Consider the following 20704-nt stretch of genomic DNA (forward strand, 5'->3'; position numbering starts at 1 on the left):
AGAAAAAAGAATTGTTTGGGGGGGGGGGGCAACAGCCTGCCTCTTGTCCACATACACTTTTTTATCACCCATTTTTCATATATCTCTGATCAGGGGAAGAGGAGGAGATGGTGTGACACAGCAGGTTCAGAATCATCTGGGAAACTTGTTATAATACAGTTACTGTTTTGCACTGCAGATCTCTTAAACTTGAATTTCCAGAAATGGGCCCAATGATGTGTGTTAGTAAGCTTTTCAGGTGACTGTTAAAATTGATCATATTACAAAATACTGATCTAAGAGGCATAGGGAGGAAATTTTTAAAACAGTAAAGCAAGCCTGACCAGGAAGTGACACAGTGGATGGAGCATCAGCCTGGGACACTGAGGACCCAGGTTCAAAACCCCAAGGTCACCTGCTTGAGAGCGGACTCACCATCTTGAGCACAGGGTTGCAGGCTTGAGCATGGGATCATTGACGTGATCCCACGTTCATTGGCTTGAGCCCAAGGTTACAGGCTTGAGTAAGGGATCGCTGGCTCAGCTAGAGCCCCCCCCCCCCTTCCCCGGTCAAGGCACGAATGAGAAAGCAATCAGTGAACAAGTAAGGTGCTGCAACTATGAGTTTGATGCTTCTCATCTTTCTCCCTGTCTGTCTCCCTCCCTCTCTCTACCCTCCCTCCCTCTCTCCCTCCCTCTCTCTCTCTCTCTCTCTCTCTCACACAAAACTTCAAAAACACAGTAAAGCAAGTCTATCCCCTAGAATAAAAGAACTATTTTTTCTTTTGAGAATTCTAATATTTTATTTTTTTATTACAGTTTACATTCAGTATTATTTTGTATTAGTTTCAGGAATACAGTACAGTGGACAAGCATATTTTACAAAGTGCTCCCCCGACATTTCCTGCACCCACCTGCACTATACATAGTATATATAATAAATAATATTAATAGGTTCCCTATGCTGTACTTTACATCCCCATGACTATTCTGTAACTACCAATTTGTACTTCTTAATCTCTTCACCTTTTTCATCCAGCCCCTAAACCTCTTTCCCTCTGGCTATCGTCAGTCTGTTCTCTGTATCTATGATTCTCCTTCATTTTTTTATTTTTTTTTTATTTTTTTTTGTATTTTTCTGAAGCTGGAAACGGGGAGGCAGTCAGACAGACTCCCGCATGCACCTGACCGGGATCCACCCGGCACGCCCACCAGGGGGCGATGCTCTGCCCATCCGGGGCGTCGCTCTGTCGCTACCAGAGCCACTCTAGCACCTAGGGCAGAGGCCAAGGAGCCATCCCCAGCGCCCGGGCCATCTTTTGCTCCAATGGAGCCTCGGCTTCGGGAGGGGAGGAGAGAGACAAAGAGGAAGGAGAGGGGGAGGGGTGGAGAAGCAGATGGGCGCTTCTCCTGTGTGCCCTGGCCGGGAATCGAACCTGGGACTCCTGCACGCCAGGCCGATGCTCTACCACTGAGCCAACCGGCCAGGGCCTCTCCTTCAATTTTTTAAATTATTTTTCCTTTATTTACCACATCCATTTTCTTGGTCCTCTTGAAAATTGACCAGTTGGTTTCCTGAAGGACTTTGAGAAATAGTAGTGATCCCAGGATGAGAGGACTGGGGCAGGGGTCAAGACTGGTTTGTCTTATGCCCATCCCATGAGCTAAGATAAATCACACATTTTCTGGGTATTGATTATTCTCTATGAAATAGTTAATGAAAATGCTTAATAATGAAAATGTTCTTTAATGACTTGAGTTATATGTGAGTATAAAGCCTGTAGTTCTTGAGATTCCTAGGAATTGAACCAAAGGTTATATACCTGTTAAACCACAGTCTCTCGCTGAATAAGAAGATCATTGCTTCTTTGAGGCTTACTCTTTGCTAGGATTACTATGGCATTTTCTTTTATTTCTAGGCAAAAGAAGTTTGGTTACTTTTCTAACACTTAGCAAAACCAACTCTGTGCATATAACTCTCAGTCTGTAGATTTGTTTTGGGATCCTTCCACCTCACTCCACCTCCAGCTCTTTATTCCAAAGAATGCAAAAGAAAAACTCTAGCTATATCTGCTGTGCAGTAAGTCATAAAACAATTTAAAACAGGTAGATGCCGTTTTCTTCATAATACATTCTTATGTCAGTTCAGCTGTTAGATGTAAAATTCTGCAAAGTTGGTGAAGAAAAAAACTAAGTATAAAATTAAATCCCAAGTCTAAAACTATTTATTTAAAAATGCTAAAACAGTGGCTTTAAACTTGGGCAAGACTTCTTAGGTGATGTAAGCAGAATATCTGGGGTAAGTGTATGTGGTTTGAAAAAGCAAAAATAAATTTTTCCCATTGACTCCTGACTCTGTTCTCCTACCTCAAGCTGGTATTTTGGACTCTCAGGTCAGGCCATGAAATAATTTATATTAGTCAAAAGGGAGGGCATAGGGTGAAAAACTTAGGTCTACTTTTTAATGTTTTTTAACATACTTAGTGCCTTCTTATTTTATCAAATTCTTGTAGCCATGTGAGAATCTGGGGCGGATAGACCTTTGGACTAGTTTTCTCAGTAATACTAAACTTAGCCTTTTTTATTTCTTGAATTTGGAGTGAATGACAATGTAAGGGAATTTTCCCTTATATTCCCAACCTGTTTTCTTATTGTCATTTAATCACCTGTCTTCTCTCATTCAGGTTATACACTTATACCATCAGCTAAGTCTGACAACTTGTCTGACTCCAGCCACAGTGAGATTTCTTCACGGTCTAGCATTGTGAGCAATTGTTCTGTTGACTCGATGTCTGCAGCTCTACAGGATGAACGGTGTTCTTCTCAGGCTGTTGTGGTCCCTGAACCCAGTGGGGCATTGGAAAAGACAGAGCACTCCTCAGGGACAGGAGACCATAATCAGCTTGGCCCTGGGTAAATGTCCTCACCTATGTTTATATCACAAAACCCCAGTCAGTGGCCACTGCAAACAGTGCTCCCCAATTGCCCTGTGGGGTGCTAGCAAGGGGAGCTTTAGAAGCATGTATTCTCTATACACTGAATAGTCAAATAAGTACTATTTTGAAAAATGTATGTATGCTTGTTTTTTAAGTGTTACTGAATTCAAGTAACTTTCTATCATATGTACCTTTTCGATCAGTATGAGCTCAAAGTTAAGTTGTTACTGATATGGGGTTGTGGTTTTGCATTCTGGCTCTTAGGTGAGAGATTGTTCAAAAAGATTGTGTAGTGGGAAGCATGCCCAATGCTGTACACATCTTGTAGGCAGGTTGGGGAGTAGGAAGTCCCTGATCCTTACACTCTGAAAGTATGATCTAGGGGAATAGTTTTCAACCTTTTACACTTGGGGACCAGTGAAATAGGAGAACTATTTTGAGGATTTCTAAGGCAGAAATCACCCTGAGCATAAGTGAATTTGACTAAGATTGTTTGGTCTATAATCTTCATATAGCATCAAGGTGGTTAATTCTTTTGAAGACCAGCATGAAATTTCTGGAGGACCAGTGTGCAGACCAGAGGTTGAAAAATACTGATTTAGGGAGTATGTATTATTGGCTAGCCAAAGAATTTAATTTTTTGTTTGTTTGTTTGTTTGTTTTGTATTTTTCTGAAGCTGGAAACGGGGAGGCAGTCAGACAGACTCCCGCATGCTCCCGACCGGGATCCACCCGGCATGCCCACCAGGGGATGATGCTCTGCCCATCCGGGGCGTCGCTCTGTCGCGACTAGAGCCATTCTAGCGCCTGGGGCAGAGGCCAAGGAGCCATCCCCAGCGCCCGGGGCATCTTTTGCTCCAATGGAGCCTCGGCTGCGGGAGGGGAAGAGAGAGACAGAGAGGAAGGAGAGGGGGAGGGGTGGAGAAGCAGATGGGCGCCTCTCCTGTGTGCCCTGGCCGGGAATCGAACCCGGGACTTCCGCATGCCAGGCTGACGCTCTACCACTGAGCCAACCAGCCAGGGCCAAAGAATTTAAATTTTAAGCAAAATGGAAATCTTTAAGAAATCTGATTCTAAACTGATGAATATTGTTAGATCTGGTAATCTTTAATAAGAAAAATGTAAGGTAAAGTGTCATCATATTTGTAAAGGCCTCTAAACTGGTTTTCTAGACCTGGAGTCAAATAAATATTCTATGAAACTTGTGAATATTTTAGGCTTTGCAGGCCATAAGGTCTGCTGCAACTGCTGGCCTTGTTTTGCCAGAAAACAGCCTTAGGCAATATGTAAACATGGGTGTATTCTGTCTCAATAAAACTTTATTTACAAAAACTGGCAGAGGCCTGACCTGTGGTGGTGCATTGGACAAAGGGTTGACCTGGAATGCTGAGGTCGCTGGTTCCAAACCCTGACTTACCCAGTCAAGGCACATATGGGAGTTGATGCTTCCTGTTCCTCCCTCCCCACCCCCACCCCATCTCACTCACTTCTCTAAAATGAGTAAATAAAATCTTTAAAAAAAAACACACACAAAGAACTGAGAGAGAACTGTATTTGCCATGGTCCCTAGTTTGCTGGCCCTGTTTTCTACTATAAATCAGGGGTTCACAAACTTTTCTTTTTGGTAAAGGGCTAGATAGTGATATTTTAGGTTTTGCAGGCTATGTATGGTCTCTGTCTCAAATTCTTTGGAGTATTTTGTTTTGTTTTGTTTTGAACCCTTTAGAATGTAAAAACCATGCTTTACTCCAGATTGTACAAAATGGGCTGTTGGCTAGATTTGTTCCAAGAGCCTTACTTTGGCTTCTTCATTTAGTAGTAGGTAGTTGGGAACGTTGCTCTTTACTAGGTAACCTCAAAGGTAAACTGAAAAATAGGTTAACCTCAGAGGTGCATTCCTGTAGTTGGGAATTGTTAATTCTGCATGCATGGAGAGAATCTAGCATTATGTTGACCAAGAATAAAAATGTATACTTAATTTTATTCATTTCAAACCTTATTTTTCATTCTTATTTAAAATCAATTCAAGAAAAATTCTGAGGAAACCTTGCTAAGTATTTGCGTTTCTCCAGTGTATGTTTCCAGCTAAGTATTAACATTAATGCCAGTAGAAGTTTAGTGATGATTGAAGATAGGATAAAAATTACAAGGTAATTTTGGCATGAACACTTGTTGTGATACATGTTATGTAGTCTCTTGTACTCATTTAATACTTGCTATGGACAGAACAAAGCTTTTCCAGTAAGCCAGTAAATTACTTTTAATTGTGCATCTTTAATTTTAGATGGACACTTTCAAAGCCATCTCTGATCAGGCATTTAGCTGTCTCATCTTCTCTGAGCAATGAAGAGATTTCTCATGAGCACATCATTATAGAAGCAGCTGATAGTGGTCGTGGAAGTTGGACTTCCTGTTCCAGCAGTTCCCATGACAACATCCAAAGCCTTCCAAACCTAAAAGGCTGGGACTTTTTGAACTCTTATCGACATACCCATTTAGATGGCCCCATTGCTGAAGTTGAACCCACTGACTGCGAGCCCTCTTCCTGTCCTAAAGGCTGCTCTAGAACTTGTGGTCACTGTAAAGAAAGCCTGGAGGCTAATCAGATGAGACAGAGTTGGGACTCCTCCAGTTCTCTCTCTGACTTGTGTGAACCAAAGTATGGGACAGTTAAGCGGAAAGTGTTGGAGAGCACCCCAGCTGAATCATCCGAAGGCTTGGACCCAAAGGATGGCAGTGACCCAGTTTATAAAACTGTTACTTCAAGTACAGAAAAGGGCTTGATTGGTAAGTTCTTTGTTGTGTCTGGCTTTTAGAGATAAGTGGTAAAAATGGCATTGGGACATTTTGGTCTAGAATTTTATTCTTATTGCTTCTTGGCCTTTTGACTAAGATTAAGTATAGAATTTTATTCTTAAAAAGATCTCACTTCAACCTCTTTCTTCCCTCTTCAAACAAACTTATTTATTTAGAGAGGGAGATAGGGACAAACAGGAAGGAAGAGAAGCATCAATTTGTAGTTGCAGCACTTTAGTTCATTAATTGCTTTTCATACATGCCTTGACTGGCAGGTTCCACACGAACCATTGACACCTTGCTCAAGCCAGTGATCTTGGGCTCAATTGCTTGAGCAACCATGGGGTCATGTCTATGATTTCATGCTCAAGCTGGCAACCTCAGGATTTCAAACCTGAGTCCTCAGTGTCTACCACCTGGTCAGGCCAAACAAATTATTATTAATATTAATTTGTTGGTTTTTTTAATTGAGAGACAGAGAGACAGACTCCCGCATGCACCCCAACCAGAATCCATCCACCTGGCAAGTTCCCTGCTGGGCAATGTTCTGCCCATCTGAATTCACTACTTCATTGCTCAGCAACCAAGCTACATATTTTAGCACCTGAGGTGAGGCTACAGAGCCATCCTCAGTGCCCGAGGCCAGTTCACTCAAACCATGACTGCAAGAGAAGGAGAGAGAGAGAAGGGGGAAGGGTGGAGAAGCATATGGTTGCTTCTCCTGTGTGCCCTGGCTGGGAATCAAACCCGGGACATCCACACGCCAGCCAAACGCTCTACTGCTGAGCCAATTGGCCAGGGCCAACATATTATTATTTTAAAGTTCATGATTACTCAAGGGCTTTGAGTCAGGTATTTAAGCTTATTAAAATGAAAAGGCTGGTGGTACTGGCCAGTTTGCTCAGTGGATAGGGCATCAGCCCAACGTGCAGATGTCCCAGGTTTGATTCCCGGTCAGGGTATTGTAAAGCCAACAGGCAGGGCAAGGGCCACCATCAGAGCAGCCCGGCCCATGCAGGTTCGCATTGGATTCGGACAGTCAGTAAAGAAACAACGGAGCCAAAAACTGGTGCGCCATAGTCTTTAATCCTAGCTTGCACCCGGCGGGCAAGTAAAAACACACTGGGCTCCAAAACCCAGTCACATTCAGTGCTCACAAAGCCACTGACTTATCCGAGTTTCCTAGAATCAAAGGTTTCTAGCTCACCGGCCTTATTCTCCTCAGTTCACCATCTCCTTCCAGCTCCCAGATACAAACTCTGCCCAAACTGGCTTCTCTCTCAGCACTCTGCCATCTTGGCTGCTTCTCCTGGTCTACTCCACGTGGCCTTTCTCTGCTCTCCTCTGCTCTCTCATGCTAATCTCAGGAACCAAGAGTCCAGGCTCCCACTTCGTCCCCATTTTATAGTGTAGCAATCCAAACTCTTAATCCAATATACAATACAGGGAAGTCTCTACTACAAAGTCACTTCTCCGTGGCATGATTGGATTGTACCGCCCTACATCAAAAAGGGTGGGAAAGGCTTAATCCCAAAACCAAGCCCCAGGCTACAAGGATTCTCAACACACATTAATATCACCTGGGCTACGGCCTCACGTGGGCAGCGTAATCTTTAACAAAGTGAGCATAATACATTTTATCTGCCCAACAGGTATACAAGAAGTAACCATGTGCTTCTCTTCTCCTTCCTCTCCTGTTTTTCTCTCTTCCCCTCCCTCAGTCAGTGGCTTGATTGGTTTGAGTGTTGACCCCGGGCACTGAGGATAGCTCAATTGACTTGAGCATCAGCCCCAGACACAGTTGCCGGTTGGATCCCAGTTAGGGTGCATGTGGGAGTCTTGTCTCACTATCTCCTTCCTCTCAATTAAAAAATAAAATAAAAATGAAAGGGCTAGTATGAAGGTATTCTAATTCAGGGGGACAGGTTTGTTTTGTTTTTGAGATCTTTTTGTTCATTGAGGAAATTCCACATTAGTGGGCAATAATAATAAAGGGATTATCCTCTTGGTCACATCAAAAATTGTGTGGACCAAAGTTGCTATACATACATGGTAGAAACTTTCAAACCTTTAGGTTCTGCAAGTGAGAGAAATGTGATAAGGAAATCCAAACACTTTTCAGTACAGCCTCCTGAAGCTCATCACAGTATGCTAGCTCTTGTTTGTGATTCCATTCTAATCACACACAACTTCTGGTATATTCTTCTAGTGTTTAAGACATCAATTACATTTTTTTAATGTCTTCCTTGAATTACATAAATACTGGAATATAATAGCCCCTGCTTTTCTATTTAGGTGGAATGACTATACTTTGTATCAATATTATCATAATCAACTTTTAATTCTGTAGCATATTCACGATGTCATTTGAAATTACTAAATATGAGCCTGACCAGCAGTGACGCAGTGGATAGAGCATCAGCCTGGGATGCTGATGACCCAAGTCGAAACCTTGAGGTCACCGGCTTGAGCACAGGCTCATCAGCATGCTCACAGTTGCTGGCTTGAGCACAGGCTCATCAGCATGCTCACAGTTGCTGACTTGAGCAAGGGGTCACTGCATCAGCTGGAGGCCCACTCCTCCCGGGTCAAGGAACATATAAGAAGCAATCAATGAACAACTGAAGTGCTGCAACTATGATTTGATGCTTCCTCTCTTTCTCTCTCTCTCTTTCTCTCCAAAAAAAAGGAAATTACTGAACATGTGACAGGTAAACATGCACTTTTTTGGTTTTGTTTGTTTTTTAATGATTATTTTATTGATTTTGCAGAGAGAGAGAGAGAGACAGGAACATGGATCTTATTCCTGTATGCGCCCTGACTAGGGATCAGAGTGGCAACCTCGGCCCTTCCGGACAGTGCTCCAGCCAACTGAGCTAATCGGCTAGGGCTAAAGCACTTTGTTTTTCACTTGGCAGATTGCATTATAGAGTGGGTTTTGGTTCATTAGTTTTTTCCCAAGAATTTTTTTTATTATTATTAAACCTTTAAGATAGCCACAATATATGGATATCTAAGCGTGAGTGTGCAAGGATATAAAATCCTTCTTGTCCATTTGGGATCATAGATTTTAAAAATCTTTTATTTCATTTCTAGATGATTGGGCACGTGTCACTTACAATCTTCATTCTTGTTTTTCTTCTTCTGACATCCTCTCCATCCCTTCTCATTCCATCCTCCACGGATGGGAATGCACATCCTTTCTGACCTCGATACTATGTGTGAATTTTACAAATAGAGTTCTAGAAATTCTATTATGGACAAACTTGATCCTTTAAAGGGAGAATTAATATTAGAATTCTTTTAACGGTCTTTGAAATTTATTCTGCTTACATATAGGTATTGTTTGTTTTTAATGTCACTTTTGTGATTAAGAAATTCAGAGCCATTTATTCTGTGGGTTGCAGACTGGTCTTACAGAGCTCCCACTTTAACCTGTTTCTGGTGCTTCTAAACCTTTGTCTTAGTCCCAGAGTTTACAGACTTAGGGAACAGAATTTTAAGTCACCATTATGTTTAATGTTCACTGAAAATTATAGAAACCTAATTTAAGATGGCTTTCCTAAAATTATGGTTTTTGCTTCCACATTCCACATTCCACATCACAGAGCAAACGTTAGAGGTAAGTCTAGTAAAGGAACTAGCTCCTCTGTACCAGGAAAGTTCAAGTTGTTTATATGCCACACTGACATCTTAGTCTACCCAGGAGTACCCTCAAACAGTGGTCCACAGTGTTCTTTCTTTTTTTTTTTTAAGATTTTATGTATTCGTTTTATAGAGGAAAGAGAGAGAGAAGGGAGAGGAGCAGGAAGCATCAATTCCCATATGTACCTTGACCAGGCAAGCCCAGGGTTTCGAACCAGCGACCTCAGTGTTCCAGGTCGACACTTTATTCACTGCACAGGCAACCACAGGCCAGGCTAAATCACAATGGTTCTTGTCTCAGCTGCTGAGAGTAGAACAGCCTTAAATAAAGGGCCCAAAAGTCATTTATATGAAAACCCAGTCAACAGAGGATAGATACTTAGGGTGGACTCTTAAAATGTTTCTGCCTCAGTCATCTTTGGGGCTGATATTTCTTAAGGCATTTGTCACACACTTCTATTATGTGAAGGCTTAATTATCATCTGCCATCTCCTTCAACTCTAGTTCATTCTATTTAATGTTTATAAAACCTAATGTAATTTATGTATTTTAAAAACAGGTTTAAATAATAAATTTATTAAGCTTTTTAAAAATGTTTTTAAATCTATCATTGTATTTAAATAGGTACATATTTATTCATTTTGCCTGTTTTTAAGTTCTATTTTGTCATTGTAATAAGTTTCAATGTTTTTTTCTGAGTTCTTACATTTTTCATTAATATGTTCATTGCCTATTTTTCATGCCAGTGTACTGTGTCACCTCACCCAAGAAGGAGGATAGGTATAGGGAGCCACCTCCCACTCCTCCAGGATACATGGGGATTTCTTTAGCGGACCTAAAGGAAGGAGCCCTCTTACACCTAAAACCTCCAGACTATAGTGTGGCAGTGCAGAGGTCAAAGATGATGCATAACAGCGTGTCTAGACTGCCACCAGCTTCTCTCAGTTGCAACCCCATGGCCTGTGTTCCATCGAAGATTGTAACTCAGCCTCAGAGTCATAATTTGCAGCCATCCCATCCTAAACTAGCAGACGTGACTGATGCAGATAGTGAAGCAGATGGTATGTTGACAAACTATCTTAATGGCTGTTAAATGAATTAACACATTAAATGGTCTTTACTCTGGTATTGTAGATAATCAATAATGTTTTCTTCAGTGTCTCAGAAATCTGTGGAGGGGGATCCCTGGCCGGTTGACAGAGTGGATAGAGCATAGGCCTGGCCTGTGGATGTCCCAGGTTAGATTCCCAGTCAGGCACACAAGAGAAGCAACCATCTGCTTCTCTCCCCCTACCTCTCCCCCTTCACTCCCTCTTCCCCTCCCACAGCCAGTGGTTCGATTAGATTGAGCATCAGCCCTGGGCACTGAGGATAGCTTGGTTGGTCTGCATTTCAGCCTCAGGCACTAAAAATAGCTTGGTTGATTCCAGCATCAGCCCCAGAAGAGGGTTGCCTAGTGGATCCCAGTTGAGGTCCATGTGGGAGTCTGTCTCACGATCTCCTCTCCTTTAACTTAAAAAAAAATCCCTGGCCCTGGCCGGTTGGCTCAGCGGTAGAGCATCGGCCTAGCGTGCGGAGGACCCGGGTTCGATTCCCGGCCAGGGCACATAGGAGAAGCGCCCATTTGCTTCTCCACCCCTCCGCCGCGCTTTCCTCTCTGTCTCTCTCTTCCCCTCCCGCAGCCAAGGCTCCATTGGAGCAAAGATGGCCCGGGCGCTGGGCATGGCTCTGTGGCCTCTGCCTCAGGCGCTAGAGTGGCTCTGGTCGCAATATGGCGACGCCCAGGATGGGCAGAGCATCGCCCCCTGGGGGGCAGAGCACCGCCCCTGGTGGGCGTGCCGGGTGGATCCCGGTCGGGCGCATGCGGGAGTCTGTCTGACTGTCTCTCCCTGTTTCCAGCTTCAGAAAAATGAAAAAAAAAAAAAAAAAAATCCCTAAATATGGTGATGTGTTTATTTTAAATTATTAATTGATTTTAGAGAGACGGGGTGGGGGGTGGAGAAGCATTCATTTGTTGTTTCACTGAGTTATGCATTTATTGGTTACTTCCTATATGTGCCTGACTGGGGATCAAACCTGCAACTTGGGTGTTTTGGGACAACACTAACAGGCTAAGCTAACTGGCCTGGTCCTGATAATGGTGTGTTTTTTAAATGGAAGAGGGCAAACTGCTTGATTGTATGCCCTATCCCCTTCTTCCAGTTCAAATGGAGTATTCTTATATGTGATTAATAGCAACTTAGGCCAGTAGGATAACTTTGAGAGGCGGCACTTGACATTAGTGGATCCATGTTTTACATTCCAACATGGAAGCTGGAAATATTGAAATGCACAATTATCTAAAATCATACTGTTAATACAATTCTTATTAGCAAAACCTTTCACTGACTGTAGCTGTGGTTTGCTTTGTTAAAAATAAATGAAATTTTATTCTAACAATAGAGTAGTAATTTGAAGTTATGAAATTACAGTTTATTACCAGTTTTTAATATGATCAGAACTCATAAATGTCATTGCGGGAAAATCTGAACTTTGATAGGATCATTGAGAGAATTTTTTTGTTGAAATTGCCTAATTTTGTAACATAACTAGATTGTTGGTTGGATAGTTCATCTTTATGTATATGCTGATCTGCCACTTAATTGTATTTTTATTATTTTCAGAAAATGAACAGGTTTCAGCCGTCTAGCCTTTGATGACCCATTTGACATCTGCTGCAGACATGGAGGAGAGGGTGGGCAGAGCTCCACACCATTCCACAGGCGGTTGTCAGGAAGCAGCTCACTGCTGCTGCTCACCCAGAGTGTCAGTCTCTCTGTGCTGAGCCATGCTGAGCCCTGACTCCTGCTCTCTCTCTCATTAATCCCCGCAGATGATCGCATGGTTTCCTCAGTGGGGATTTTGTGTCTGGCTGTGTCTTCACTTTGCACACCAGACCTGCCTTGGAACCACAGTTACTAGACCAATCTAAACTCACAGTCCTCCCCATGTATAATGTATCATTATAGATTTTCCTTTAACAAGTTATTTTTAAGATAGTAGTAGTGGTATTTTAAAGCCATAACTTGGGCTAATGGACAAATTCAAAATAGCTGCCAGTACTGAGGATATTCTTGTGTATTTGAAAAGCAACTTATTATTTGAAGTTTTGTGGGGTTTTGTGTATCTGGGAGCTCTCATTATCTAATGTGTATGTTTGAGGCCATTTTAAAACTCTTTGGTCTGACCAAACATAAGTTACCTTGAAGAAGGACGTGCTTGCTCTGTACAGGACTTGAACGATCTGTAGCGCCAGTGTAATGTCAGTCTCAGTGGGAGCGGACTGGGAAGCCTTTTGCAGCCGAGGCGTTGGGAAGGGAATACTCCCACCTGCTCGTCCCAATTTGGAAGGCCAAATGAAGCTGCCACAGGGTTTCTTATCAGTCCTTTGGGAAAGAGAGGGGCAATCCTGATTTCCAAAGAATGAAATTTTAGTATTATATAACATGTATTCCAGTTCTTTCTGAACTGAGAGTCATGCTGCATCTAACTAAAAGTATAAATCCAGTAAATAGAGAATAGGTTCTAGGGTGTTCTACCCTATAGAAACCCAAAACTAGAATTTTCTTAACTCAAATATAGAGTTCTTTTTTTTTTTTTTAAAGAAGTGGCATGATTGGTGGTGTGACCATGGAGATGAATTTAGCTTTGTGCAGTGCTCTACTGCCTGCTCACATCTCACAGCTTGAGACGGTTGGACCTCACAAGCCCTGCAGCACCCAGGTATATGATTGGTTGGAAATTTTATTGGGGGGGGGTGAGAGAATTATGGAAATCATTATCTATTGGTTCCCATTCTAGACCTTGAGAGGAAGGAGATACATTTTTAACAGCCTGTTGGGCATGGCACTCTGAGGTATTTATTTAAAATGTCAGTGGTTTGTTTAGTGGATGAGCTAGACTTTCCACATTTTTACAAATGAAATATAATGTATTCTGTATCTTGAGTGTAAACTTTGTTTTTTATTGTAAAGGCAAGTGAGAGCTTAAACTTTTTGACTACCAAAAAAAATCACAAAAACCAAAGCCATTATATGCACAACCCAGATCAACTTGGAGCCAGAGTGGGTTTACTTCTGAATAGTTGTCCATCTATAAATTTATAGGATTTCGTTGTTTTGTGACTTTTAAGTTTGTCTCATTTTTTTCTAGTTCTCCAGTCCGTGTCTCTATTCCTGTGTCCTGCCTATCCCCTTCATTTTAAAATCATAAATCAGTTGCAAATGGTAAAAGGCAGTACCATCCTTTCCATCAAAGCAATTATTTCTTCATTTTCAGAAAAATAGCATGTCTGAAAAATTTTCTTGGACAAAATAATATTAATCTGAAACTTAAACCTTAGAAATGAACCCCAGGTATGTCAGAATGAGGCTATTGCTCCATAGCTTTCTGGATCCATTGAAATGGAAAGTCGCCAGACCAAAAATCTTGGTTTGAAAGTATCACTGTAGTGATTTGACCTGTGAACAGCCATCTGATCACAGATTTTTCCTTCCCTGATTTACACAATTCTGTTTTCATATCCAAAGCGAAAGATATTTTTGCAGTAGCCATGTTTTCATCAAGTTTGGGTGTTCTTACCATTTTATATTCATTACCCCAGAAAAATGGGCTGTTTGCACAATGTCTGTTTATCAAGTCTTTCAAACCAAATGGGAGCTTTACCTTAGGTACCAGCATCTTGCACAGAGAGTTGGAGGCTCCTGGTTTTGGACTGGCATATTGTCGCTGCCTTTGTTTCATCTAAGCTTAAACTGTGAGTATTAGGATCAGCTGATCACATTGATCAGGAACTTAAGCCAAATGCTTTGTAGTGTGATATGTTTGTAACCCTTAAAAATCATGGAGTTTGGTTTTTATATTTTATTTTAGGGTTCATTCCTGCCTTCTCTGTCACATGAGAAGAAGAAGAGAAGCCTTAACCTGTATCTGATCCAATTCAAAATCCCCATTTTTTTTGTTTTAATTTTATAAATCTATAACTAATAGAGACTTGTGCCCTCATCACTCCACTACTCTTAATCTGCCAGCACTGTTGAAGCAGTAAATCCTTGATGCAGACTTTTGGCAAATAAGTTTCAATACAATCTCTTCATGATGAAAGATTTGCAAAATTAGTAAATTCAGTTTAGACTTCCATAAAAGTTCATTGTAATTAATAGTCTTATTTCCTCCAAGTGATTACTTTCAAAATGCTCTTTGGAGGGACACAGCCTTAAATGGTTGTTCAGGAGCGAAGTGAGTCACCTCGTCAGCACCTGCAGAGCCTCCTGGAGGCTCCAGGCCGGACATGGGCAGGAACCATGGGTTTTCAAACACAGACCTGACGGGTATAAAGTGTTTTCTCCCACAGAAAGAAGGGAGAACATTTCCTTGTATATTTAAAACATGATTGTTATTCTGATATATATTTCAAATTTCTAAAAAAAATGTGATACTAAAGTAGATGTATCCCTTTAGGATTACCTTAAAGGCTAGAACAAAGGGAGCAATCTTCAGATTAGTGTCACAGGACATTCTCAAATTTAAACTTGAATCCCAATTCCTCTTTAGCTTTCATTGTGCTTTTTTAAGGCTTTAATACATAGAATGCAGTTGTATTTAATCTTTTAAAATTGAAACGTGAACTTCAGCAAGAACAGAAACAAAACTGCAGAGTCATAATGTAGTAAGGAGCATACTGCACAATTGAGTGACTGTAAAGTATCCTAACAAGCAATGTTTGTCTCCTATTTTTTGATACCTCTTAAACTTATGTCTTTTAGAAAGACGGTGCCTCTCTATTCTTTTTGTATTTTTACTGAGTGTAAATATTTGTTATATTTTTGTTTAAGAAAATGTAAAAGTACCATTTATTATCATATCTACTAATACATTGGTGAAATAAATAAAGAATCTACATTAACTTTTTCTGCACTTTATTGCAAATGTTATGGCAGCAGATAAAATAATTATACAAAGTCACTCAGGGGGGTCAGTCTAGGACCTACATTGTTGTGAAAGCCTTTTTTAAGTCTGAATGGTACGATTATAGTTGACTTTATAGTTCTGTAAAGCACCAAGATACTGTTCAGTTTTTAAAATTGTGTTTGACTGCAAACCCGATAGCACTGGCTAAACCCTGTAGGGCTTGTCTTAGAAAAGTCTCAGGCAGACTGTCCAGGGCTGCCTGACCCAGCGACCCCACGGCTATCAATGTCAGTGTCTTGGGGTTCTGACGTCACACATTGAAGCTTCACCAGTGTTTCATGAAGGAAGGGCTGATTGGGAAAAGCACAAATGTGTTTCTCTTTTTATTAGCGAACAAGTTTTCCAGAAGCTCTATTTGCATATTTCTGCTTACTTTTCACTAGTTAAAACTCTGACATGTGACTATTAGCTGCAAGGAAACCTGGGAAATGAACTTTTTTGGCTGAGCAATTGATGACCCAATAAAAATGGGATTTTTTTCAGTTAAACAGAAAAGAATGAATATTGAATAGGCACCTAGCTGGGTCTCGCACAGCGTGCTTATTACCCCTTTAGGACATATATGTAAAAGCAGCAATTTATTTTATAGAATTGGATCCTAGGGCCTGACAAAGAAGGAGGGAGTTCTGCTTAGTGTCTCTTTCTACAATCCTCCCATTCTCCCCTCTATACCCAGAAAATGTTACTCCCATGATAGGTGAGACTTTTGTCGTCTCCAAGTTCACTCCTTCCCAACACACAGCAGGTTTTCCCAGGCCGTTCTTCCTCTGACCATCTCTCCATGGTGTCACTAGTTCATTCATTTATTTTGAAAATACTAAACGTAAGTGTAGTAGGTTGAATAATGGCTGCCCAAAAACACAAAGTCCTACTCCCTTGTACTTGTAAATGTTACTCTATATGGGAAGAGAGTCTTTCCAGATGGGATTAAGCATTCTAAGATGAGGAGATGCCTTTTAGATTATGTGGATGGGCCCTAGATCCATCACAAATGTTCTTTACAAGGCAGATGACGGAAACAACACAGACATAGTGAAGAGGATGACGTGGCCACAGGTGAAAGGATGCTGACAGCTACCAGGAACCAGAGAGACAAGGAAGCGAGCCTTCCTCAGAGCCTCTGAAGGGCCATTCTGCTGACCCCTTGATCTCGGACTTCTGGGTATTCTGTTAAGCTGCTGGTTTTGGGTGGTTTATTGCAGCAGCTCTAGGGAAGTAATGCACATATACTGTATGTGTCTGACACCTGAGGACCCAGACCTGCAATGGAAGGATATGGTAGTTGGCAGGTACACCTTGGAAGCTCCTTCCCTCCTGACTACCATCAAGAAGCATGTGGAATAAAAAAGATACGGAGACTGGCCACCCTGAGGCCTGCTGTACCACAGCCTTTCGTTCTAAGTGTGCAAAGAAGGGACGGAGGTTCTCTCCTTGCCAAACTTGCCTTTCATTTTTCTCTGGTGAGTATGCACTGGTGTCTGTGATTTTAATTTTAATTTCCATAATGACTAATAATGCTAAGCGTCTCTTCAAATACTTATTGGCTATTTGGATACTCTCTTTTAGGTTTCTTATTTGCGGCTAGAATGTTTTATGATGACCCTGTATTTAGTAGCAGCCTTAACTCAATTCATTTATTTATTTTAACAGTTTGTAGTTTCTTTTTGGATTTTTCTATATATTTATTTTACCTGTTCATAATGACTTTTGTTTATATCTAGTCATCTTGCATTTCATTTCCTCATTTCCTGCCTTACTACAAAGAATGGTCTTGACTTGAATTGTCAAGGTGGAATTCCTTTCTTTGTTCCTGATCACAGAGAGAAAGCTTTCAGATTTCACAGCTGAGCATGGTGATTGTGATAGCATTTTTATAGGTAGTCTTTTTACTAATAGTTGACTAAATGGATATATGATGTTGATTTTTGTCAAATGCTTTTCTTGAATCTATTGAGATGATAGAATTATTTTTCTTTTATCGGTTAGTGTGGTAAATTAATTAACATATTTCCTAGTAAACTGGAGCATTGGTAGGTCTCACCTCTTTTTGTTACTTATGGTCTCAAGGATTATTGTCCTCCAACACCTGATACTCCATGTCTTAAGTGGCATTGTTTTACATGTTTTGTCTAGTGTTTTAGGTACTTCAGTCAGAAGAGTAAAGTGCCATTGCTCCACCTTGACCAGAAACAGAAGTCCATGTATTAAATTTTAATACAACTCTCCTATTAAATAACAGAAGCAGGCACACATCCCCTTCTAAAGCTAATTAGTAAGTATATAGAAGATTAGAATAAAAACAATCTAAAGGACCTGTATAGAACACTAAATTAACAACTAAAATATACATGATTTCTAGGTAACATGAATATTTATCAAAGTTGGCTATGAAGTCTAAACATAAAGAAATTATTTTAAAATTTCAAAGAATTTGAACTCTTACAGAGAAGGCTCTCTGCAGCAGGATGAAACTAGAAATTGGTAACAAAAATGACAAAATTTAAGAGAGCCAAGATGGCAGTGCAGTAGGTGGAAATTACACTCACCTCCTCCCAGGACCAAACTGGAGTTATAACTAAATTATAGAACAGTCATCCTGAATAATCAAATGAAGATTAGCTGAACAGAAGAGGTCTTATAAGCAAGGATTTACAGAAGAGGCCATATCAGGCTAGTAGGAAGAGTGGAGACATGTAAAGGGCTAGCCCCACTCAAACAGGCAGTAGCTAGGGTTCTGGAGGGATATCTTAGTTTGTTCAGGATTTCCCCTGAGAAGAGTGAGGTCTAAACCCCAAGCTTGGCTTCTGCAGCACAGAGCACCAGAGCTGGGGAGAGGTTCCCATATAACATCTGGCTCTGCAAAGTAGTTGGGTTTCTGTTCATCAGGGAAAGACTGCAGAGACACTGGCACGCTCAGTGCACTGTATTTTATTTGCCACCATTCACCCTGGGCTCGGGCAGAGGGAGAGGGAGCAGACTAGAGTTGCACGAGGAGTCTGGGGTTTGTGGCTCCGGGGGGAAAGATGCAGGGACAACTGCCAGCATCCCCTGTGCTGAGTCATTCTTCAGTACTGCAGATACTATCCTTTTTGAGTGGAGCACTCCCCTCTTGTGTGGCCTCAGCCTCAGGAAGAGCAATAGCCCCACCCTTTGGACTCCCTCTCAGCCACTCATGGATCTTAGGCCCTGTAGAAAAGTACAGCCACAGCCTTTTTCAGTGTCTGTGCCTAAAAGGAGGTGGAGGCCTATCTCAGAGTGCCTTGGGACATTTGCTGCCTGCCCCTGGGCCCAATACTGATAAAAGCCACCCTGGGTGTGCATTTTGGTCCTCCTGCGCAGCCAGGCTCCCAGCAGGGGAAGACACAAACTGTTGACTGCTTATAGCTCCAAACAAGTTGCCAAAGTCCAGTCACAGGCAGCATCTTACATTGGCCTGCACGAGAGCCCCTCCCAAAAGGCCCAGAACCAAAGCATCCAGTGGCCAGCTACAGACAACATCTGAGTAGGGTCCACTTAACTTCACAAGCAGCCTATGTAAAGGGAGATCTCATCAGGCACAAATCCTGGTGGTGAGGCAAATTCCACCATGGTTGAGATAAAGCCTCACAGCCAGCCTGAGGGACAATCCCACACGTAAATGGGCCAATAGCAATCAAGCCTCAGTTACAACAGGAGGGCCCACAACCCACGCAAGGGACATTCCTTGAGCACCACACTCAGGTGATCAAGGAGACTGCCACTGGACCCCATAGGACACCAGTTACATAAAGCTATCCCACAAAGACTGGAGGTTATAGCAGATCTATCCAATACTTAGAAACAAGCACAAAGAGGCAGTTAAAATGAGGAGACAAGAAATAGGATCCAAATGAAAGAACAAGAGAAATCTTAAAAGGAAAAAAAAGAACTAAATGAAATGCAGATGGCCTGACCAGTGGTAGCACAATGATAGAATGTTGACCTGTGATGATGAGTTCTCAGGTTTGAAACCCTGAGGTCACTGGCTTGAAGCCCAAGGTTGCTGGCTTGAGCAAGGAGTTGCTGTCTCGGCCCAAGGCCCCCAGTCAAGGCATGTATGAGAAGCAGTCAATGAACAACTGAGGTGCTGCAACTATTAGTTGATGCTTCTTATGTCTCTTCCTTCCTGTCTGTGTCTGTCTGTCTCACCTTCTCTCTCTCGTGGTGAAATGGAGACAAGCAACTTATCAGATAAAGAATTCAAAGTAATAGTTGAACTTAGAATTCACAACATAAAAGAGAACATAGAAAACAAAAAGATCAGTCAAAAATGACAATATCTGACAATACATTGAAAGAAATGAGCAGTAGGTTGAATGAAGCAGAGGACTGAATTAGTAAATTGGAAGATGTGGCAGGAAAAGTAACACCCAATCAGAGCTACAAAAAGAAAAAATAATTTTAAAAATTGAGGATAGTTTGTGACCTATAGACAATATGAAGCATAATATTCACATCAGAGGAGTACCAGAAGGAGAAGAGAGTAAGGGATCAAAAACCTATTTGAAGAAATAATGACCAAAAATTTTCCTACCCTGGTTAAGGAAACAGACACACAGTCTAGGAACTGGAGAGAATCTCAAACAAGATAGACCCAAAGAGGCCCACACGGAGACACATCCTAATTAATATGACAAAAGTTAAAGACACAGAATCTTAAATAGCCACAAGACAAATTTCAGTTACCTACAAAAGTCCCATAAGACTGCTGATTTCTGAACAGAAACATCATAGGCTGTTGTAATGAAACAGCAAGAAACAAATGTCCTGCCACACAATCACGAAGCCAAATTAAGAAATTAGGGAGTCTTTATTAGCTAGCTGTGCACACAGACCACACGGAGACCCAAGCCTTTCAAATCATGCAGTCCCAACTACAGTCTGGAATTAGCTTTTAAAGGCAGAATTACATGCTGATTGCGGAATGGGGAGGAGAGAAAGACTAGCAGTAAAATAGAGCAGTGAAACAAGCTTTCTTGCAATGCTTATTATCTATAGGGTTAATTCAGGGAGAAACATTCTGAGAATACCTGCAACCTTGCAAAGCTAGCCCAAGGCCACAATCTGGGAGACCAGCCTCAAGGCCAGGAATAGGGAGTCTTCAGTAAAAGTAAGTTCTGCTAAAAGTCTCTTTGTTTTAGAGAAAATAAGTTCTGCCAAAAATTATTCATTTAAGAGCCTTTATTTTCTATATTTTAAGGCCACATGGGATTGGCATGAAATATTCAAAGGGATGAAAAGCAAAGACCTACAACCAAGCCTACTTTATCTTCTCCAGACAAGAAAAAGCTAAAGGAGTTCATTACCACCAAACCAGTATTA

The 20704-nt window shown here is 41.4% G+C and overlaps 1 protein-coding gene across 7 annotated transcripts in view; it reads left to right on the plus strand.

The window, feature by feature from the left end:
* RAPGEF6 (Rap guanine nucleotide exchange factor 6) overlaps window positions 1-14511 on the plus strand; it is a 228159-nt gene extending 213648 nt beyond the window's left edge. For 5 of the 7 annotated variants that reach the window (XM_066343384.1, XM_066343387.1, XM_066343385.1 and 2 more), the window contains 4 exons: window positions 2663-2891; window positions 5199-5701; window positions 10102-10416; window positions 12019-14511. In XM_066343384.1, the coding sequence (XP_066199481.1) occupies window positions 2663-2891; window positions 5199-5701; window positions 10102-10416; window positions 12019-12044 (1073 nt within the window). In that variant the 3' untranslated portion in view covers window positions 12045-14511. The remainder of the gene's footprint in view (window positions 1-2662; window positions 2892-5198; window positions 5702-10101; window positions 10417-12018) is intronic. The other 2 variants (XM_066343389.1, XM_066343390.1) reach the window with 1 other exon arrangement.
* Window positions 14512-20704: the final 6193 nt, after the last annotated feature.

Source organism: Saccopteryx leptura, chromosome 6, assembly GCF_036850995.1.
Source record: "Saccopteryx leptura isolate mSacLep1 chromosome 6, mSacLep1_pri_phased_curated, whole genome shotgun sequence".
NCBI lineage: Eukaryota > Metazoa > Chordata > Mammalia > Chiroptera > Emballonuridae > Saccopteryx > Saccopteryx leptura.